Source organism: Hyaena hyaena, unplaced genomic scaffold, assembly GCF_003009895.1.
Source record: "Hyaena hyaena isolate Hyena2069 unplaced genomic scaffold, ASM300989v1 scaffold_478, whole genome shotgun sequence".
NCBI classification, from domain to species: Eukaryota; Metazoa; Chordata; class Mammalia; order Carnivora; family Hyaenidae; genus Hyaena; species Hyaena hyaena.
Window position 1 is genome coordinate 1,167,180 of NW_024081110.1, and position 24,179 is coordinate 1,191,358.

Sequence of the window (24,179 nt, forward strand, 5' to 3'; positions counted from 1 at the left end):
ATATAGGCCACCATTAAACCTGGGCTGACCATTGGCAATCAGAACCGTTCTGCATGTAAGAAAATGCAGGGTTGGGACACTCTCTACCCACCAAAGACACAGGGTTGCTACCTGGCACGGCTCAGAAGCTGACGTGTACAAACATAAGACTTCATAAATATACCAATGTTAGCTTTAATGATTTCTTCTATGAATAAAATCATTTTCTTCATTATTCTCCTGAGACCTTAGATTTCCGGACCCCATAGAGCCCTGCAGTTACGTAAAAAATACACGCTCAACAAAACTTTGGTAATTTGAAGCAGTGGATTCTTACTTTTTGGTCAATGTATTTGTTGTCTTCTATCGCAGACCGTTTGGAGTGATCGCACGACGAGGAAGAGGTGGAGGGGAGGCTCCGTAAGAGGCAGCAGGTGTCCTGTTGCTGACGATCGATGAACTGCTTCATGAAACTTTCCCTTTGCAAATGAAGTACAGACACACACATGTCAAGCATTGTTGATAAAATGGAGCACGTGGTGGCGTTTTACAGTGATGGATTTGCTTGAGCTAAGATAAAGGTGAGGAAAGTGCAGAGAAAATAAGACACAGATGCATTCATTTTCTAATGTCCCCTCTCTGTAAAGAGAGCTTTCCGACTATTCTTCATGCCTAATCTTATATTCTAATAACTTCTGCCTGCTGCTGAAAAAAAAAAAAAGAAAGAAAAGAAGACACATCATGCTAAAAGCAGTGTTTAAATTTAATTAGCAAAATAATTAATTTGAGAAGGCTTCCTGAATCTTCAGTCCTTTAGTTTAAAAGAGTAACGTCCCTGAAATAACTTTTAGGCAATAATATTCAGTCATTGATGGTATTTTTTTGAATCCCATTGTGGTAATAAGATACTTTTCTCCCCCTCTACGACTAAGAAGAATTAGTTCATCTCTCTGAACTTCCATTCATCATAAGAATTCTCGAGAGATAATTTTACATTTAAAGATTAAAAATAGCTCAGAAGAAATTTGCTTTATCTGACCTCCAAAACATGGTGAGGATGCAAATAACACCTTTTTCATATAACCACTAATCTTGAATCTAATATGTGACTCTTTTATACTTCCTATTTTCTTTTTCTTAAAAAATTTTTAATGTTTACATTGAAATAGAGAGAGAGAAGGAGTGGTAAGCAGAGGGAGACACAGAATCTGAAGCAGGCTCTAGGCTCTGAGCTGTCAGCACAGAATCCCACGCGGGGCTCAAACTCACAAGCCTTGAGATCATGTTCTGAGTGGAAGTAGGACGCTTAACCGAATGAGCACCCAGGTGCCCCTATACTTCTTATTTTCAAGTTAAAAATTATTTTAATCAGAAATGCTAATATATTTCCATTTGAATTTTAAATATTATGGCACCATATCCAGTCTCATATTTTTATAGCCTTTGCCACAGGATTGTTTTTAGAACTAGTTACATAAAAATGTCATATTTCATACTATTCTGGTTCTATTTGTGACTTTTGAGTGACAACTGAAATGATATCCTTTAATTATTAAAAATAAGGGTTTTAACACATCCTTTATGCAAATGCTTAACTGAAGGGCAAAGTGGTAGAAAATCAAATTAGTGTAAGCGGGAAATGCCACGTTTCTTCTTTTAAAAGAGGAAGACAAGGAGCCATTAGAGCCTGAGGTGAGTGTGCTGGGCAAGCCATGTCACCAGAATGTTCGTTCTAAGGTTGTATCCAGGTTAGAACAAGTTAAAGATGAGGAGGAATGACACACCGTCCTCTCCTGCACTAGTTACGGTGGTTTACGACGCATAAAGAAACATTGACAACAGGCTTACTTGCTTTCGAGCAGGCCTTTGCAATGCACTGCTTGGTCTCTGTCTAAGATGCATGAAAGAATTTCTAAACTTGACAAAAACGTGAAAGACAAATTATACTGGCATCCGACGTGACGTTCTAAACAAATGCTGTTACTGCAGGGCAGAAATCTGGCTGGTGGCATTTCTCTACTCATTTGAAAATAAAAGGCTTCAAGAGGCAAGTTTATCCTTCTATGGTTGGAAGTCAGAGGGTCTGCCTGCAGCTGTGAGCACCCTCACCAGTTATGGGCGGGGGCGGTGGGGGGGGGGGCGTTGAATCCCGAGGAGCATCTCAGGGAGAAGCAGGAAGAAGCAGCTTTGGCTTTCTCGCCTTGGCTAATGCCGCCATCAAATGACTGTTCTGAATATATTGCTTAAAGGGGTCAGTGGTTTTTAAAACAGAGGTACAGAGAGTAGAAATATAAATAACTTAAAAATAGAAAAAAAAATCCCTTCTTTCAAACATGAATTTGAAAGAAGGGTTGGGGCAGATTTAAGATAAATCTTTGACAGTGTATTTGGCACATACGACGAAATAAATATGTTAATACCTGATTTTAGGAACTGTAAAATCTGAAGGAAGCTTTGAGATCTTCACCATTTGTGGTCTGTTTGGAAATTTTTCAAAGATTCGGAGTCGCAAAGGGAGCTTCTCTTTGGTGTCTGCATTGGCTTCACTTTGCTTTAACTGAAGAAAAAAATAGAAAGAAGACGTCAAGGGGGAACTTGGCATATGTGAGTCAGATACTTTGAGTTTTCGCATCAAGGAAATGATGAGTTGGTGCCTGACAGACGGTAGATGGCAGCAGAGACCCACCAAGTGCGCTCCCGTGTCCGCCATCTACCCCCTCTCTCCCTGCGCATTCGAACTTGAACCACCCAGAAAACTAACCCCAAACTAAACCAAGCAAAAGACTAACCCAGAAAAAAAAGAGAAGAAACACATATTTTATTACCAAGTATTCACATTAGTACTAAACATCACTTTTTATTGTTTACTTATTATCACTAGCATATACAATAACCTAACAATAATATTTGTTTTATAAATATGTGTGCTACGGCAGGAAATCGAAAGAATACAAGTAAATGAAAGTCCTAAGTAGTAATATTTGTAAAGAGGGAGAGTGTCAAGAAAATGCGTCATTTATTCTAGCAGATTAAAAAGAAAAGCTCAAAAGCTTTGATACCGACAGGAAGAGTTCTCTGTTTAGTTGGGAGGATGGATGCTTGGGAATGATTATATTATATGCCATAAAATATCTGTGTAAGAAATGACAAGCAAATGGCATCTAACTATCATCTATTTACAAGAGGGCTTTTGTATTTCTACAAATTAGGTTTCACAGAGACTGAGACTTGACGTCAGAAACTGGAATGTGTGCTGAGCTAAGGAGCCATCAAAAGGATGGATTTGGCCAGCTCTGGCCTGAAAATTGAAGTAGTGTGCTTCCTCCCCATCTCACCCACCGTCTTCCCAATCCAAGGCTGACTTCTCTTGCCAACCTCCCTTCTTTTGGCTACTCCCTCCTCTCAGACCGCTCTGTAGAGGGGATGAACCTCTCCCTGTCCACCCATCTCTCACGTTGCTCTCCAGCCGGCATTTCGGAACGCCGAACTTGTTCAAAGAGTCCATCACATTCAGGCAGCCTCTCTGCTGGGCTTAGGGAAGCATGTTTTGAAACCATCAGCTTCTTCTCCCTTGCTGGGTATGCTTTTACTTTATAATTACAACCTGTCTCCAGTTTGTGGAGAGATTAGCACGGGAGGTCGAGAACGTTTTTATAAGCCAGAGAGGTGACAAGTGTTCCCTCATCCCTGAGTGAGGGCATCCACACGGGCCAGAGAGAAGATGGGTGATGCATCTGGGGGAACATCCAATTTCAATACAATGTAGGATTGTCCAATTGGTTATGAGCTCATAGTGAGGATATATGTCTTAATTCTAGTTCAGAAAACATGACTCATTTCTCATAAACTTCAGAAACTATTCTTACATTTTTGTTTTATAGAACACAAATATTTTGCCATAGCCATCTGTACATCTTAGTTCATTCTGGGGCTTGTCTGTGGTTTTCTGACTGGGGTGGTGACCTCATTTAGAGAAAGGGCCACTGTTGTTCATTGCCTTCTCATCCTCTAAATGGAACACAGCGTATGCTCTCAACCATTCGATGGCCATGATGGTGACAACGATGGAGAATTAGCTCCCAAATGTGCAAAGCCAACCCGGCTAGCATTTCCATGAGATGCAGGCAATTAGAAAAATGGCTCCACATGTAAGCAAATAAATTCACGAGGAAGAGACTCGTTTTCCAAAAATTTATTGGTACAACGGGTGGAAAAATATTTGTCAGTGGTAAGTAGACCACACAGAAAAAGAAAAAGCAGTTAATATGTTAAGTCAGACCAGAGAGAAGGCAATTATATAAGGCCAAAGACAGGCCGAGAAGATAGAGCAGAGACAAGGTATTTAATTCATGCATTTGCTGACTCATTTATTTATATATCAGTGCAGTCACTTATAAATCAAATCCCAGAGGCCAGATTCCGTGCGAAGTTCTAGGGATATAAAAATAACTGAGACACAGTATTTGCTCTCACGGAGCCCACATTATAAAGGATAGAGGGTTATATAAACAGATAATGACAAATATAATAGCGCTTCTAGCTGAGATCTAAACAAGGTGCTGGGAGCTCAAGGTGAGGAGCAAAGGGAGAAGTTTTAAAAAATGATGGTGCTACTTTTATTTCCAGAAACTTCTCCCAGTATTCTGGAGGTTGGGAGTCCTAAATCAAGGTATCAGCAGCATCATGCTCTCTCTGAAGGCTCTAGGGAAGGCTCCTTCCCTTGACTCAGCTTCTCAGCAATTCTGGTGTTTCCTGACCTGTAGCAACATAGCTCTGTCCTCTTCCTATGAAATCACAAGGCTTCTTCCCTGTGTGTTTGTGTCTATCTGAGTCCCCTTCTCTTTTCTCTTACGAACACACCAGTCATTTGAATCATGGTCCATCCTAAAGCAATATGGTCTTAATTGATTATGTCTATAAAAATCTAATTTCCAAACAAGGTCCCATTCTGAGGCTCCAGGTGGGCATGAATTTTGGAGGGACACAATCCCACTACATACAGTAGTTGAAATTCTTGACCACTGTTTCTCTTTGCCCTGAGACTGTAAACTCTAGAATGACCAGGGTCCTTGGAGAACAAGGTCCTTGCAGGGGTTGGGTGTGTTGCCTTGTTTCATTTTCTGGGGCTGCCACAATATTGACAAAAAGTAACTGAAACAAATATACATTGAATGGATAATTATGCAAACACCGGCAGAACTAAACTCTCTGGCAAATAACTTGGAAATAAAAGAAAGGATTTTAGGTATATCCTGAAGGGTGGAGAGATAAGCAGAAAGTATCCATTTACTGACTGAATAAATTTGTTCCTGTAGAGTCTAAGTATCCCTAGATTCACAGAATAGAATAAAATTAGACGCTGTGACATTCAGCCTGAACTTACATCGATGAACTCATAGATGTTTAGAGTAAGTTTAGACGTAAAATTAAAAAAAATTTTTTTTAACGTTTATTCATTTTTGAGAGACAAAGAGAGACAGAGTGTGAGTAGGGGAGGGGCAGAGAGAGAGGGAGACACGGAATCTGAAGCAGGCTCTAGGCTCTGAGCTGTCAGCACAGAGCCCAACTTGGAGCCCGAATTTACGGACCTTGAGATCATGACCTGAGCCGAAGTCAGATGCCTAACTGACTCAGCCACCCAGGCGGCCTTAGACATACAATGTATAGTATTTAATCAAATACCTTAGACTATGATGATTGACATATGTAGAGTACCAGTGTTGAAAAATAGTCACCTTGCCTGCATGTTGTTAAAATGGAACACATTTCATTCTACTTTGTATTAGTGTTACTTATACCTCCCCAAACTGTAAACTCTTCGGGGGCAAGATTCTGTTTTTCTTTTTACTTTTTAAAAATATTTTTTGGAGAGAGAGAGAAAAATGGTGAAAGGGGAAGAGGGGTAGAGAGAGGGAGGGAGAGAGAGAGAGAGAGAGGGAGAGAGAGAGAGAATGAATCTCAAGCAGGATCCACACTCATCGCAGAGCCCAACTCCAGGCTCCAACCCACAATGCTGGGATCATGACCTGAGCTGAAATCTAGAGTCAGACACTCAACCAGGTGAGCCATCCAGGTGCCCCAGATTCTGGTTTAAAAAAAATTTTAATGTTTATTTTATTTTTGAAAGAGAGAGAGAGAGAGAGAGAGAAGGAGCATGAGTGTGAGTGGGGAAGAGGCAGAGAGAGAGGGAGACACAGAATCTGAAACAGGCTCCAGGCTCTGAGCTGGCAGCGTCGAGCAGGGTGCAGGGCTCAAACCCATGAACCGTGAGATCAAGACCTGAGCTGAAGTTGGACGTTCAACTGACTGAGACACCCAGGCGCCCCCAAATCATCTAATTTTTATGCCACTGCTATGAATCACCATAACCTGGACCATGTCTCCTTCCCCAGTCCATGATCTTGGCCAAGATACAAAAAGGGGAAAAAATGCAAAGAGGAAGATAGGACTGGCTTGCATGTGGAGGTTGTGCAGGATGAAGATGAGGCAGACAGAGTAAAGAAAAGTACTGCGTTGTACTTGGAAGCCACAGTCATGATACACGATAAGCCCTTTTCACCCTTTAATCCAAATTCTGCCCTCTTCTTGAATTTGGGCACAGATTTTTCCAAGGTTAAACTTACTTTGATGCAAATCGGTGAGTAATGTGGATTACACTGAATATATGGGATAATAATTTAAGATCGTTATATTATACCACAAAAGCAGAACTTCTAACATATAGTAACTGTAATTGTAAATGTCCATCTGAAAATAATTTCAAAGATCATAACTTTTGACTGGAAGGAAGAGAATGCAGAATGCAGAGAACACAAGATTTTAGTGTTTATGTTGAAAAATCTAATGTAGGGGCATTTGAGTGGCTCAGGTCATGATCTCATGGTTCATGAGTTCAAGCTCCGCATAGGGCTCTGTGCTGACAGCTCAGAGCCTGGAGCCTGCTTCAGATTCTGTGTCTCCCTCTTTCTCTGCCTCACCCCCACTCACACTCTGTCTCTTTCTCTCTCTCTCAAAATAAATTAAAAAATTGAAGAAAAGAAAAATCTAATATAACGAATGGTAACAAAGGAAAGAGTTTATAATGGCTTCGACTGAACATGATGTGGCTGTAACAAATAGATCAGATGATAGATTTGCAACAGACTCACGTGGCTTAAAAAAACACACGCTTGCAAAAAAAAGAAATAAGAATAAAAGAGAAAAATTCAAATCTTCAGCTTTAAAATATATAAATCATCAAAGCTCAGGGCTATTCTACGGCTCAGCACCTGTCTTGCGAAGATATCATTACACATTGGGCAGCTGAAAGCCTTTTGCTTTCCGTGTGCTTCTCAAGAGACTTGGGTGTAATCACTCTGCATGACACATACCCTGTTCTGCCTCATCGCTTACATCTTCCATATTCCAGCCTGGGCTTTCTTCCACTAAAATATTCAAACATTATTCAGTTTTGGTTCCTTTCTAAACGCTGCAACAAATAACTGAATTGAAGGATTATGTTAAATAAAATTTTTTGTAATTTTAGGTATGATTTTTCTAAAAGAAAACAACTTAAAAAGCCGACTTGGGAAAGATTCTAATTTTAAAATATAGTTCATGCGACTTTGAAAAATGTGCATAGACCTGGAGGTCAATGTCACTGAGGAGTATTTTTCTGGCAGTTCAGTATGTGAAAAACGGCTACATTATGTGCAATCTGGAGAAGGAAGTTCAGCTTCGTTATCTGAGTCAACCAAGGCCGAATTCTCTTTTCTTCTTTAGACAATGGGTTTGGCCAGTTTTTCTGGATTTATACATGATGCAGTAATTCAGAAATGAGACTCTCCCTAAAGCATAAACTATTATTTTTCAAGCAAGTTTCTCTTGCTATTTTGCATCTGTGATTTTACAACCCAAATCGCACAGCTTCTGGGTTAAAACAGATGGGATATCAGGAGTAATGATCAAACATGTTAGTCTTTGTTAATATCCATGTGTCCCAGTGTTACTATAAAACCTTGATGTAAAATATAAAGAATACCCTTCACTAGGCTGTTGAGTCCAATAGAGAGTTTCTTAGAAGGGAGGACATTTTCTTTTTCTTTTCTTTTCTTTTTTTTTTTTTTTTTTGCCCTGGGCAAAGGGCCGTCAGCCACATGACTGAATATACGACAGCACTACCGTATGCTCTTAAAAATGTTTCCCTTAAAAAGTGTTTATCTCCCCCCTTTTACAAAAAATCTGGAATACATCCAGTACTTCCAAGGTCAAATTGGGGTTTTATTGATACAAACTAGACGCCTTTATTTCTTGGCTTCTGGGCCATAAAAGACACATTTTAATATGACAGCTGGCACCCCAGAATGTTCAGAGTGATTTTATAACATCAGTTGATTAATGGCACGTGGTGTTTCCTCTCTGACACCTCTCGACAGATTCAGAGGTGTTACCCCTTCATCCTCACAGCATGTCCGTTAGGAAAACGGGGGTGAGGGTGGGGGGGGGTGCGGAAGGCTGTAGAGGAGCTGGTGCAATGGGGCGTTAAGTGGCTTCTTCGGCACTTCCTGGTTCAGGAGGACCAGCAGAGCACTTAGCAAGGACTCTTACATTTATATTGTCTTGTGCCATCCCTGAGATGTACACAGCACTGAACCCAAGACCTTCCAGGCTTTAACTGTCCTTCAGAAGGTGACTTTGTGAAGCAGTGTGAATGACACTTGCAACAAGGAGAGACGGGCAGAAATTGCTAACAAGTTAGTCAGAGGGAAAAAAAAGAAACTATTCAAAACTAGAATACCTAATTATGTCGAATGGGTAAGTTCTCCTCATCTGATGGTCCCCTGAAATCCTATTAATGGAATTAGTGATTTCTTTAAGACAGTAGTCATGAACACGGTTTGCTTTTGCATGTTTTTTCTTCTAGGGTCCAAACACCTCTACTTTACATTCTATATCTCTTGTGTTATTCAACCGAGATGCAGTTGTTTCCATTAGGAAACTTACTGAGTCATAGAAACATGTTCATTATGATAAAAAAATGCGGTTTTTTGGCTCCACTTCAGATGAAATTATATTAGAATCCTACGTAAACTAGATAGTTGGCTCTTGTTAAGAGATGAATATTCAGTAGGTAATAGGATAAAGCCCACACCAAAGGGAATTCAGAATATATACATATCCACACACATATATATTATGCTCACATAACTGTCCTCCCTGTTTTGATTTACAAAACACAGGAGAAAACACAGTCTAAGTAAAAACAGTAAAAAAAAAAAAAAAGTGAGATGTGGATTTAAAATTTTGTTTGGTTTTATAATCCCTTAACCGCTCTGGATTTCAATGTTCTCAAATGAAAAATGAGGATCTTCCCTCCTTTATATAAATGCCAGATATATAAGTGAGATAGCATATTGCCTGTAATTTGAATTACTCAAGGGAAATGTGCTATAAAAACCAAAGCTATCACTATGCCACAGTAACTGCTACTTCTGCCTGAAAATGCTCTCATCTCAGCCAGTGGGGATAAATACACTCTCCTCTGTCCCCTCTCCTCCGTCCAGTGTGGGACCCCCTTGACGTTTTCCACGCTCCAACTTCTGCCCCTTTGATTGATTGACTTCCTCAAGACCCTTGATTTTAAAAATGAAAATGAAAAGGAAGAGTGGCCACTGTTTCTCCTGAGCCTATTCTTTTCCCTTTTCAAACCTCCTCCAAAGAGTCGTCTACACTCGCTATGCATGCTGCTTACCTGCACTAACTTCCCCTCATCTTCCACCCTTGCTAGCTTGGGTGTCTCCCCAGCACCTCAGGGCTGCGCTGAGCAGCCACCAACATTTCCCACGCTGCTGAAGCCAGCGGCCACGTGGGCACCCTGGTTTTGTCTCACTGCCACTACTCACCGCCCCCTTCCCCCGCTCCCAACTGGGTTCCATCTCAGTCTTGCCCCTTGAACCCATTTTTCTTTACAGAATCTGAAAAAGAACAAAACAAAACACGCCATCGTGTTCCGGGTCCTTAAAGTAATTCAAGAATGTTCAACTGTGTATAGAAGAAATAAGAATCTTCTAAGACGGCATAAATGACCCCTCGGTGCCTTGCACTTTATACTCCAACAATAGTGGCTTGCAGGTCCCTCCCACAGTCTTACTTCATGTATTTGTGGCTCTGAACAGACTCCTCCTTCCCCCCCAGCCCCCTCCCCCGGCCCTGCTATCGCTAGCAACACACTTTCCTTCTACACTCAGTTAACTCCCTCAAAAATTATCTCCTCTAGGAAGATTTCTTAGAATAACAATAATTGGTAAATTGAAGTAGTAAACATGAGTGCTAGACTCTATGCTGAATGCCTGACATTGCTAATATAATTTAATCCAGTTTAGCCCCATGAGGTAGCTCCATGTCCTAGCATGTTACAGGTGAGGAAACTGACGTCACAGGAGCTTAAGTCAGCTGCCCAAGGTCACGCGGCTGGAAGTGGTGGTACTGGACGATGGAATCTTTCTGATTCCACAGTTTGAGTTTCCAAAAACTGCTTTATCTTGCCTCACCAAAAAAACATTTTCAAGCAATAGATGGGTTTTTACGTCTGCAATTTTGTACGTTATTTCCTTAACATGGAACGTCTTCTCCCATCTTACTAACAACATTTCGGGTCATCATTTTTAGACGCATCTTCCCTACCTGGCTGCAATGTGAGTTAGATATATGTTCTCCTATGTTCCTTCTTCAACCTTAGGGTGCAGGTCTTCAGGTTGTAGCTTCCTAATCATGTGTATCTTTCCCCTACTAAGATGACACATTTTAAATTAAGGTGGCAATCTTAGTACCCCATGGCCTCACACCGTATATTTACATACACAGGACAAAGATAACACAATGATAATGAGATGGACACCAAAAATGGAAGAATCAATGTTCTCCCATAAACAGGAAAAGTGGCTCCTTTGTGATATTTCTAGGCATTTTGTTACCCTTTTCTAAGGTTCTTTACAATGTGGAAGCAGCCATATTAACCAGCACAAACAAGGCTCCCAGTTTCAGAATGGGAGCCTTTCAGAATATTTACTGATTAATGATGAGGAGAAATAACAGTCTCATCAGATTTCCTATTAGAAACAAAATCATAAAAAGCGTTCGGCTCCTGATGAAATGTGTGCTCTCAACTTCTTAAGATCAAAAAAGTATAATGAACTATAAATTCTATACAACATACTCATGGCATGAAGCTTCACAGATGTATGTCTCTTTGAACAAGGCCACATAGCAGCCAATTTATATTTATATGTTGTGTTATTGGACTTTACCACAGAAAATTCTTATCCCATTAAAAAAAAAACAACACATTATTTTGAAATCATTTAAAACTTACATAAGAGTTGCAAACATAGTACAGAGAGTTCCTGTGTGCCCTTGACCCAGCTTTTTCTTATGTTAGCATCTTATATAACCATAGAACATTTATCAAAACTAAGAAATTAACCTTGGTCGAAATACTTTAGCTAAAGTGCAGACACTGGTTTTTGCATCAGTGTCTTTTCTGTTTCAAGATCCAATTCAGGTGCCACATTAAATTTCGTTATCATGTCTTTTTAGGCTCCTCTAGAGCATGTGACAGTTTCTCATATTTTCCTTGTTTTTAAATGACCCTGACAGCTTTAAAGAGTACTGGGCAGGTGACTTGCAGGGTGGCTCTCAGTATGGGATTGTCCAATGCTTTCTCATGATTTGGCTGAGGTATGGATTTTGGGGGGAGAGTATCATGGAGACGCTAGGCTTATCTCATCGTATGATGGCAAGTGCCATCACTGGGGTAAGGTGTGTCTTCCAGGTTTCTTCACTGCCATGTTAACAGTGTTTCCGCTTCCTTACACTACCAGGTAGAAGCAAGTCACCAACTCCTGCCCACAGTGAAGGAGAGAAGACTTAGGCTTCATCTCCTAGGAGGGGGAAGTATCAAAGAATTTGCATTAAATTAAAAACCATCAGAATAATTTAAAAAATGAGGTCTGAAGGGAGCAACTTTGAGGTCATGCAAATATTCTATTTCTCCTTAGAGTCTCACATTGATTTTAGCATGCATCAGTAGATCTTGCTTGCCTCAATTGTAAGTGTAATGTTCTAATGGCGATTTTCTATCCCCTCATTTATTATTCTATTATCTCTATTTCTCTATATTTCCTCTATATTCACTTGGGATTATTCTGTAAGGAAGAGTTGTCACTTCTCCATTTTTAAATTCAATAATTTATTTATGTGTAAGGATGGTTTTTGGCTGTTTATTTTATCCTTGGGTTATAATCTAGTACTGTTATTTATTTTATTGTTCAACTGTTCCTGCTTTGGTCATCGGGGGCCTTTCCAGGTGGCTTCTCTACTCTTTCAATACACCTTTTTCCTTTTTTCTCCTTTCTTTTTAAAAAGTGCTTTCTTACTTTCTGGGCTCCAGAAAATACTTAGGCCTTATCTTGTATTTTCCCCAGCTCAGCTCGAGAATCAACCATTTCTCCAAAGAACCCTAATTTGCTTTACTGAAGAATGGTATTTAGAAATGAAAATCTTAGGGGTGCCTGGGTGGCTCAGTCAGTTGAGTGTCTGACTTCATCTCCTGGTCTGTGAGTTAGAGCCTCACATCGGGCTCTATGCTGACAGTTCAGAGCCTGGAGCCTGCTTCGGATTCTGTCTCTGTCTCTGTCTCTGTCTCTCTGTCTCTCTCTCTCTCTCTGCCCCTCCCTTACTCATACTCTGTCTGTTTCTCTCTCTCTCTGAAAAATAAACATTAGAAAAGAAATGAAAATCTTCGCACTAGGTTTACTTCTTGTTTTTGATATATCACTGCTTCCAGGCTCACTCAGAGGAAGTACGTGGATGAATATAAAACTATGTATATATACATATCTATATTTAACACCTGTGTATGGATGGATGGGTCTTATGTAACCTTAGATCATATATATGTATCCATCCATGTATCTATGTATCTGGCTACATATCTATGTATCTATCTTCTATCTTAAAATAAACTGAGCTCATGCTGATACTCCTACTACAATCTGGTACCATTGGGTTAATCCTGGCATCTCCCCTTTGCTTATTTGTAACTTCTTTCTCCAACAGTGTGACATTATTTATAGTAAATTTCCTTATTTGTTCTACATTAGTGTACATATAACTAGCATCAGTGATGGTATTTACTGCAAAATAAATACCACACTTTAAACTGGAGGCATGGAAGACACAAATTTTGCAGTCCCCACATTGGGGTCTTGAACCTCAGTCGTGTTCTGCCTCCTTAAGTGATTCTTTTTCAGGAAATAAGCATGCATTTTCCAAGTGCCATTCCTGAGTATGCTTATGGTAGATTGTAGAGTTGTTCAATTTTGCAGACTTTGATAAAAGCGGCTTATTAGATGCACTATGAAGATTCACATTAATCAACATATTTTATGCAAAGCAAAATGGAAATAAGAATAACATCAAAACCAAACAGCATGCATGTACATTTCTCATTTCCTAGAAATAACCGAAGTCACTCTTTTGTTCATATCAGAGCAAAAGATATTCAACAGTCATACGGCTGTGTGTGAGAATGCCAGGCATGCCCCATCTCCCACTGTGCCTACTATTGAGCAAGCACACAGAGTAGAATATAAGGAAAGGCCAATAATGAACTCATTAACTCTCAAGTACAGGGAAGTAGAATTATGAATAAGGAGAAAGAAGCCTGGTTGTTTTTCTTAGATAAATTCCATAACTCTCTGGCCACCTTTTATTAAAAATCATCCCAGATCGATCCAGTCTCCTACCTGATTCAAACCTTTCCCAAACCCTACAAATGTGCCTTCATGTCTGGACCTGGGGAGGGGACAAGGTCCCTTCCCTCACTGCTCCACAGCTCCTTCTTTTGGGTCTAGCTTCTTCAGAGCAAAGGCCAGGGTGGGGGGCTAGGAGAAGAAAGGACTGTCTTAGGAAACCGGCCACATTTCAGGGTGGCCCTCTTTGTGGTTTGGTCTGGATCTAGACCTGTTGAAAGCTGATCACCTTCTGTAGGGATGACCAGCACTGTAAGCAGTCATAGACATGAAATTCTGGCCTAAAAGGAAGGAGGTTGACTAGCTGGGCCGATCAGATCTTCTCTTGTTCAGTGTTTGAACTTGAGACGGAGTGTTGATGATTTGTAACAAAACCAAAAGTCAAAACTTACAGGAAGAAAAATAGAGAGAGATTATTTGTGTTGCCCTAAGGGTAAAGTACCCTAAAGGGTAACCTAAGGGTTAAGCATTTTCTTCACGGTTCTAGCATGTCTTTTCTTTCTACTCTGTACAATCTCAATCAAATTTATAACTTCCACTATTATATCTATACAGAGAACCTCACTAGGACTGAAGAATCAAAAGGGTGAGTATTTTTGTCTGGTTTCTTCCCTGACTTATCCCATATGATAAGTGGGACATGTGGCTAAATGAAGATTATCTTGAACATCCATATTTGTATCTCTAGCCAGTCAGCCTTCACTCCTGAATTCTAGATGTACCCATGCAGCTGTTAGGGGTCTCCACTCAGTCTTAAACTCATCACAGTCACAACATGCCCAAGACTGAGTTGCTGATCTTTTCCCTCAAATAGGATTCTGTGCTAATGTTTCCTGGTTTGGTGGATGTTACCATCATCCATTCAAGGAGATGAACCTGAAACCAAAAGTCATCCTTGAGACTCTTCACTTATGCCCTTAAGTCCAAGCCCTCACCACATCCCTGCTGATATTACCTCCCAAATAGCTCTCCAACTTACCACTGCCTCCATCTTCAAGCCTTCTGTGGCTTCCCATGTTCTTAGGTCTAATATAAAATTCTTGGCTTCTCAAAGTGCTGCATGGTCTATGCCCTGCTTGCTTTTCTGCACTCACTTTACACCACCTGACCCTGGGATTTCTGCATTTTGGTCATTCTGGTCGCTGCTGCTCATCCTTCATAACCTAGCTCAAGTGTTTCTTCCTCCTTCCTCACTGCCTTTATCCCCACATGGCTCAGAGTCTTCTATGAACTTCTCACTCAAAAAGTGTTCTTTTCTAAAGGAAGTTCATCTTAGTTTGTAAATATTTATTAATTGGTTTGGTTATTTATGTCCAATTCTTCCTTTAGACCATAAAGTCCATGAGAACAGAGAATTTAATTGTTTATTCTTGTCTCTTTAGTGCCTGGCCCAGCGTCTTGCACATAGGAGGGACTCAAAGATTTGAGGAACAAATGAACAAGCAGATGGTTAAAATGCTTTGGGAAGACTGGAAAAGTATATGGACTGAGACTCAGAACAGGGAAAAGACAGGCTGTGTAAAACTTCAGCCCAAAAGGCATCAAGGCAATGACAGCACCTCCAATGCATTCACGTTCATGTGTAGGTGCACTCAGGGCAATGCTGATTGTATTTTAACTCCTTACAGTCTTAACACAGTCTAACACAGTCCTTTTGCAATTCAATGACTGTGAGACATTCAATAAAACTGAAAACCAATTGTCATGCTTTTCCCTTAGAACCATAAAAATCTACTTTCCCGTTGCCTGGGAAAGGATCTAAAGAAAAAAATGCTTTTCACTTAAAAAAGTTTTGTTCTCTTGATTTCAGAAAGCAAATGAGATCGAGTCCCCACAGCTAAGTAGTAGGACTGGGTGTGTGGAGTTGAGGCAGAGCTGAAGGGAGAGCTTCTTCCCCAATTAGGGCATGTTTCCCCTATAAACCTTCCCATTTTTTAAAATTGAGGGGTTGTGTTGCATAGTGCTGTGGGGGAAATGTAATGAAAGTAGTTCTGAATTAGCACAATTGTAGGATGATACAACCAACCATTGGTCAATGTAAACTTGAAGAGTCTTAGGCAAGTCATTTTATGTTTGTTCAAAGACAAGAGAGACTTCAGGTAATTTATAAAAAGTCTCAAGTGCCATTGGAATGAGGCAAAGAGCAAGGTTTGTGAAAACAAATCCTCTAAAATTGATCTGGTTTGGGTTAGTCATTCATGGAATGAAAGTTTGAAAGGGCTTAAAGGAAACCCTTCTTCCAAGAGAGTCTCAAATTTATAAAACTCACTTTTTATGGGACTTATGCGAGTAAGGGTGAAGGTAAATGATCCCAAATGCTTAGAAGGCTGCTCCTGGTTGATGACAGCTGGTCTGCATCCTGAGTTGCACATGTTGCTCCCCATTGGGCCATGATCTCAGTGCCAAAAGGGGAGTACTTCCTGAGGCCAGAGAACATGGCTCTGGAGGTGGTGTTCATTTGTGAGGGCACTGGGTGGCATAAAACAACAGAAATTTGTTGTCTTGCAGTTCTGGCGGCTGGGAGTCCAAAATCAAGGTGTCTGTGGGCTTTGTGCCCTCTGGGGGCTCTGCGGGAGGGTCTGTTCAATGTCTCTCTCTTTGCTTCTGGTAACGGTCATCAATTCTTGGTGCTCCTTAGCTTGTAAACCCCTCACAGTCTCTGCCTCTGTCATCACATGGTGTTCTTGTATATCTGTCTGTCTGTCTCTTTTCCTTTTCATATAAGGACACCAGCCATGGTGGATTAGGGTTCACCCTAAGGATCTCATCTTAACTTGATTATATTTGCAAATACCTCATTTCCAAATAAGGTCACCTTCAGAGGTATTAGGGATCAGGGCTTCAATATATCAATGCACAACCAGAGGACATAAATTCTAACAGGTATCTCCTCTGTTTGATGCTCTGATCCCTGACTATCACCACTCTAACTCCCAAATTCAGGTTGGCTGTTTCCCTTTCTGCATTGACTTCTAGATTTCTAGGCCATATCTAATGCTGGTAATTGATACCCACACATTTTGAGTCTCTGTTGCAACCTATTGGCTTGAGTCTTGATCTGAATCATTTCCTGCCTCCGTCACTTCATCTCTTAGAACACATCTTATTACAGTTATAAGCATGTATTAAACAAAGCCTAACAATGAAGCAATTTCAGAAATAGCAGAGCAAATCCTATATAAGATGACCTCCTGAGATTTAAATTATGGAAAATTATGGGTATTAATATGTAAATTGACAACTGAAGAGTCATTTCTGTCCAAAAGATGAAGAGTGGCTTCAAGTGGAGTTGAGTAACATCAAAGGCTTCTAGTAAATACCATTTCCCAAACCCCAGCTGCTAATGATTTGTAGTTTCTTCAGGGTATTGATCCTCTGGACCCCAGGCATCTCAGTGTTTCCTGGAGCAGCAGGAATCCTGATGTGTGAGGCCTCCAACTGCTGAGATTCTCAGCTGTGGACCTAATGTATTGTGCAAACATCACTCTCTAACATGCCACAGTAGAAAAAAGGGTGGGTAGTTCTATAATAAATAGTGGTGACATATTTAAAAACATTAAGAATCAGCCAGTAACTAGTGGTCTGTCTGGAAGCTTAGAGTATGATAAGTATGAGAAGAAAGGACTGGCAATTCATCCTCACTCCCTTAGCTGTCACTCACTGCTCATCTCTTAGAACCCAACTTCCACCCAAGTGCCTGAGCCCTACTATCATCGCCATACTGATTGCCTTCTTACTGCTAATATTGTCACCATTTTTTCTTTTTAAAGTTTATTTATTTATTTTGAGGGAGACAGAGACAGAGAGAGAATGGGGGAAAGGGACAGAGAGAGAGGGAGAGAGAATTCCAAGCAGGCTCCACCATAAGATCATGACCTGAGCTTCACTGACTGAACCACCCAGGTGTCCCTACCATTTTTTCATTAAAAAAATTTTTTTAAAGTTGTGGTCAAAAATACATAACATAAAATGTACCATCTTACTCATTTTTAAGGTTACAGTTCAGCAGTGTTAAGCGCATTCACCTTGTTGTGCAAAAGATCTGTAGGACTTTTTCATCTTGAATAATTAAAACTCTATAGCCATTGATTGACAATACCCTTTGCCCCCTTCCCCTGGCTCCTTGCAGCCACCAATCCACTTTCTGTTTCTATGAACTGGTCTACTCCAGGAAACTCACAGAGGTGGAATTGTACAGTATTTATCTTTTTGTCTCTGGCTTACATCACTGAGCATAACGTCTTCAAGGCTCATCCATGTGTAGCATGTGTCAGAATCTCCTTCCTTTTTAAGGCTGAATAATATTCCACTGTATGTATACACAACACATTGTTTTTATTCATTCATCTGCTAATAGACATTTCAGTTGCTTCCACCTCTTGGCTATTGTGAATAATGCTGCAATAAACATGGGTTTGCAAATATCTCTTCAAGACCTTGCTTTCAATTCTTTTGGGTATATGCCCAGAAGTGGTATTCCTGTATCATATCTATTTTAATTTTTTGAGGGATTCATACTGTTTTTCACAGGGGGTACCCATTCTCAGCAATAGTGTGCAAGCGTTCCAATTTCTCCATGTCCTTGTCAATGTTTTTTTTTTCTTTTCTAGTTTTTTTAATAGTGGCCACCTTTTTAAAAAATATAATTTATTGTCAAATTGGTTTCCATACAACACCTAGTGCTCATCCCATCCCAGTCAAAATTGCACCAGCAGTCTTCTCAAAGCTAGAACAAACAATCCTAAAATTTGTATAGATCCACAAAAGACCCCGAATAGCTAAAGTAATATTGAAGAAGAAAACCAAAGTGGGAGGCATCACAATACCAGACTTTAGCCTCTACTACAAAGCTGCAATCATCAAGACAGTATGGTATTGGCACAACAACAGATACATAGACCAATGGAATAGAATAGAGAACCCAGAATTGGACCCACAAATGTATGGCCGACTAACCTTTGACAAAGCAGTAAAGAGTATCCAATGGAAAAGCCAGTGGCCATCTTAATGGGTGTGAGGTTGTATCTTATTGTGATTTTGATGATTACTGATGCTAGGCCATCTTTTCATATGGTTTGTAGACATTTTTATATTTTCTTTGGAGAAATTTCTATTAAAATCCTTTGCTACTTGATTTTTTGTTTGTTTGAGTTGTAAGAATTCTTTGTATATTAACCTCTTACGAAATACATGATTTGCAAATATTCTCTATCATTCCAGAGAGTGCCTTTTCACTATGTTGATTATTTCCTTGGATGCACAAATGTGTTTAAGTTTGATGTAGTCCTATTTGTCTATTTTTGCTTTTACTATGTGTACTTTTGATGTTATATCCAAGAAGTTATTGCCAGTTTCAATGACATGAAATTTTTTGGAATGTTTTTTTTTCCAAGAGTTTCATAGCTGTAGGTCTTACATTAGTTCTTTAATCAGTTTTGAGTCAGTTTTTGTATATGGTGTATAGTAAGGGTCCAATGTGCATGTGGACATCCAGTTTTCCCAGCATCATTTGTTAATGTTGTGTGGTTTTGACACCCTTGTTGAAGATCATTTGTCCATAGACATGAAGGTTTACTTCTGGGCTCTCTTTATCCTGTTCCACTGATTACATGTCTGCCTTTATTTCAGTACCATGTTGTTTGATTATTGTAGCTTGGCGATATATTTTGAGATTAAGGAATGTGAGGCCTCAACTTAGTTTGTCTTGTTTTGGGACTTTTGAGGTTCCACATGAATTTTGGATTTTGTTTTTCTCTTTCTGCAAAAAAGTACATTGGGATTTCGATAGGATTGCTGTGGATCACTTTGGGTGGTATTAACATTTTAATAACCTTAAGTCTTTCAGTCCATGAACACAGTTGTTTTTTATTTATTTGTGTCTTCTGTAATTTCTTTTAGCAATGTGTTGTCATTTTCAGTGTAGAAATCTTTTACCTCTTTCGTTAAGTTTATTCCTCAGTATTTTATTCTTCCTGATGTTATTATAAATAGAAGTGTTTTCTATGATGACAACTTTTGACATCTCTGAAGTCTTTGACATTGTTGATCATGGCCTCTTTCTTGAAACACTTTTACCTTCGGATTTGATGACAAAAACATTCTGGATTTTCCTCCTACCTCTTGGGCTGTGACTTCAAATTCATATTTCAGGCTCTTCTTCCTTGGCTTATATGATTCATTTGTTTTTCCTCAGGAACCATTCTTCCCTTGGTAAACTTAGGACTTATATAGGCTTAAGTTACCACCTGCAAGTTGACTCTTGCTCCTCCCCAATACCTAGTTCAACATCAATAGTCTACCTAAGCTTTAAATTTATCTATCCATACAAATTGTCTCAGAAATATCTCCCAGGCATCTCATGGAAAATACAACCAGTCCTTGTCCTCCAAAATAAAACAAACACAACCCCCATTTCTTCCTTCTCCTGTGCTCTCTCTCAGCACACCTTGGGCAACTTAGAAACCTGGGTGACACCAGGTGTCCTGCCTTTGCTCTTCTCTTACTTCCAACTGGTCACCAAATTCTACCCTCTGTATTTCCTCCTCCATATCCCACCACCTCTGTATGTTCCCTGGTCTCAATTTCCTTTAGTTGAGGTCACGATCACTGTCTGACTCAGGAATGGTGCTCTTACCATTAGGTCCCTTCAGTCCATTCCCCATGCTGATGATGGAATGCAGGGAACATTATGTCACTCTTGGGCTTAAATGCCCTCAAGGTAATACCTAAACGCTCAGCACTGCTCAAGGCTTTTCACCTGCAATTCCCTGCTTACTTTTCCAGCTTACCATTTCTCCCTCACTCAACACTTGCGAATCACAGTGAATTTCAAGTGGCCTCCAAAAAACCACTATGCTTCTTCTTGACAAAAGAAAAAGCTGGCTATTCTCTTGGCTTTGAGTGCCCTTCCTCATGCCACTTTCTCTTAACCCTCTTCACCTGGATAGGTAGGCATTACTTGACCTTCACAGTTTAGTCTATACCATACTTGGGAGACAATGACTCTGATTTCATCATCAAGATTGGGTGTGACTCTTATGTGCTTCCCAAGTCCCTCGTAGCATCTGTTTTCATGTAACCTTCTCCTACCACCTCACAAGTGACTTAAGGCAGGAACAGTATCTTGGTCATCATTATGTCCTTTGTCCTAACATAATGTTTGAAGCACAGTAGGTGAGTACTCAGACCCCAGGATTACAGAGTGAATAGATACAGTTTCTTAGCAGTAACATCCTATCTATAAAAGGGATACCTCATATAACCTTAGCCTAATGGCATTACATATTTGAATCACACAGTCCTTCTCCCTCACCCACCTCATGCCAATTCCTGGCTCACTGTGCTATACTCTGATTATAATTTACCCTTCAGTGTATCCACCCACGGTGAGAATATGCTGATCCACAGATGTAAGCGCTTCATCCAACCCACTTTCTAGACTCACATCTCATAATGAATGAATGAACTGGCTCTCTGAGCAGGCATCATGATGTCCTTGGGTGAGGACACTGGATTAGAGTCAGAGAGCCCATGTCATTCCACCTTGGGCACTTACAACTTGTATGAACTTAGGCAAGAAATACACTTCTTTGAGTGTTACTTTCTGTCTGTAATATCCAGCATAAAATGCAATAATTTAACATGCAGCGCCTTGCACGAGGTAGTTTTCAGTATGTGATATCTACCATCACAGCAGTTACGTCTCTCTTTTATGTTTCACAAGTTTGAATTCGCTCATGGCCCAAAACCCAGAAGACTGAAGGCCTGACCCAGGTCAGGAGACGGCAACCAGTGCTGAGCCAAATGACACACTCCCCGGTACCCTGTCTCCACCTGTCCATCCACCTAGAAGGACCTCAGTATGGACACAAGGCAGACATGAGAATGAAAGCTCCCAGGTAAGGCTAATGAGAAACATGACCCCAGAGCTCACATTTTAAAGGGAATGTATTTTTTTTTAAATCACACTTTTAAGAGAGAAAAACTCCTCTACATGTCCATCCCCACGATGCTGTGGACATCACCGAAGAGCAAACATCGTCAAATTTGAATCAGAATTCAAATGAGACTTGATGCAGCACTGGGGAAACAGTTTTAATTTCAGAGTTTTGAATTCAATCTAAATAGACTATCTATACTTCCCCTTTCCATGATTCTTTCCCTGAGGCTTCTCTGTGGGTTTTTTTTCCCTCATAGTTTAATGAATTTTATACTGCTTGAAAGAAAGCCCTTTATATCTGTGTTGCACTGGATTTGCAAAAATCATTAAAGCTGCAAGGAGTCTCCCCATTTTCAAAGTTTGCAAAAACCCCACCTACAATCTCCAGTGTCTTTGCTGCACTACTGAATACCAAAGTCATTGTCTCCTGGAAGTACTGTTCAGAGGACAGCATTGGGTCAAGGAGATTTTTAGCTTCTCTGCATACTGATTTGGCTTCTCAGCAGCCCAATTACACATTCATGGACAGCCCCATTTCTAGTCAATTTTCTGGTTTTATGTAGAAAATCATTATATGGCTATATCTTTATTTGTATCTATACCTATATGTATATCTGTGTCTGCATCAATGTCTATCTTTGTCTTCAGGGGTTCAGGGTGGTGAGAAGAAAAGCATGGTCTCTATTTAATTAGGTATGGGGGCTGGGGAAAGATTACTACTGTTGTATTGCCGCCAGGAATCGGTTGCATCTTATATGCAACTCACAGGGAAAGAAAAAGATGAGTTTCGCATGGAGCATCACTGGCATGATTTTTTTAGAACATTATCTATTTTGAAGAGTGACAAAAGAAGAGCTACCTTAGTGGCTATCGGGGCACAGCACTGGTGATACTGTGGAGAGTGGGTGTGATGGGAAGGTGAACTTACATTAGAGCCTCTCCAAATGTGTCCTCAAGGGACCCTTTTAGTATCTCGCTCTGAATTCTGTTTAAAAAAAAAAAGACACTTTTTTTTTTCAAAATACCTTTATTAAGCAATAAGTAATTCAATGTTTCCTCTCTTCCCTTAAAATAAGGCATACAGGGGGCACCTGGGTGGCTCACCCAGTTGAGCATCTAATTCTTGATTTTGGCTCAGGTCATGATCTCATGGTTCATGAGATCAAGTCCCACATTGGGCTCTGCACTGATACTGAAGAGCCTGCTTGAGATTCTCTCTCTCTCTCTCTCTCTCTCTCTCTGTCTCTCTTTCTGCCCCTTCCCCTTCTCAAAATAAATAAATAAACTTAAAAAAAAAAAGGAAGGCATATATGAAGAGACTTCAGAGCATTAGCATTAGGGAAGCTTTGCTGCCACCTAGAATTTATTTCCAGCTAAAAATATTAAAGTTGAGTTAGCACATCTGGTCTTACACTGGGCACACACACAACTCCCTTTGGCTTCCTAAAGTGTTAAAAATGGCAGCTGGCTCCATACTTTCTCCTGAAGAGTTCTGCAGGACAGCGGTCCCTAGGTGGAAGCCACTGTCTCAAAGTCCAAGGAGGTGACCAGAAAGCCATGGGGAAAAGAGATCTAGGATGCCTATACTTGAGAAGAATATGATGTCAGGATTCCACCAAAAGGTGGCTGTGTAAGCTGCACTTGCTCCCTGAACTTTTCCCTGAAGGGCTCTGGTGTCCTTAGCCATCTGGCAATTTGACTTTATCACTTTCCTAACTCAAGATTCAGCCCCATTTATCTCCCTTCATCACTGGGTTCTATTCATAATCTGTGTTCTTTCCTTGGATTTCATTTCTTGAATGCTTTCCCAGTGCCTTCCTTTCCTTATTCCTTCTTCTCTTCTGTTCTAGTTTCTTCACCGTGGCTTTCAGCTTTCTCCTACCCCATCCACCTTCAAGGTCATATTTCCTCTCCCAAGCACAAGAACAGACTTTCTCTAATAGCTTTGTTTAGTGTTTCATATTTAACCTCTCTATTTTAGAGGTGACTCACACTGGTTTCTACTATTCTTGAAAAATGTTGGGCACCAGCACTTACATTTCAACACAACTGTTGTTACCGCAATCATAATAAGATACATTAAGTCTCTAGAGGCCTCGCTGCACTGTAATATGCTGCAAGCACATCGTGTCCGTGTCTACAGAGCATCACTGCTCCAGAAGGTCACCGAGAGGACAGGTGCCTTGGGCAGGGTCTGCCATTGTGTAGAGAGAATGGCCTCTGAGCTCTTACCTGACGCAAAAGTCCTAACTCCCGTGGCTCCGATGAGATCATCTGCTTTTCCAGGGGAAACAAAAAACTACTTTGGATAGTTTTAATGACTGGGTTGCTTAATTCATTTCTATTCCTCAGAAAACTGCCCCTCACACCAACAGTTATCTCATGAATATAATGACATTTCTGTCATCTAAAGCATGATTATTTAAAAATGAGTAATTAACGGTCCTACGAGTGAGCCTCCACGGCAGGCA

The 24,179-nt window shown here is 40.3% G+C and overlaps 1 protein-coding gene across 3 annotated transcripts in view; it reads right to left on the reverse strand.

The window, feature by feature from the left end:
• Positions 1 to 24,179, reverse strand: part of NALCN (sodium leak channel, non-selective) — a 285,524-nt gene that overhangs the window by 84,939 nt on the left and 176,406 nt on the right. For all 3 annotated transcript variants that reach the window (XM_039254277.1, XM_039254276.1, XM_039254275.1), the window contains 2 exons: positions 2,400 to 2,536; positions 317 to 458 (listed from right to left, as the gene is read on the reverse strand). In XM_039254277.1, the coding sequence (XP_039110208.1) occupies positions 317 to 458; positions 2,400 to 2,536 (279 nt within the window). The remainder of the gene's footprint in view (positions 1 to 316; positions 459 to 2,399; positions 2,537 to 24,179) is intronic.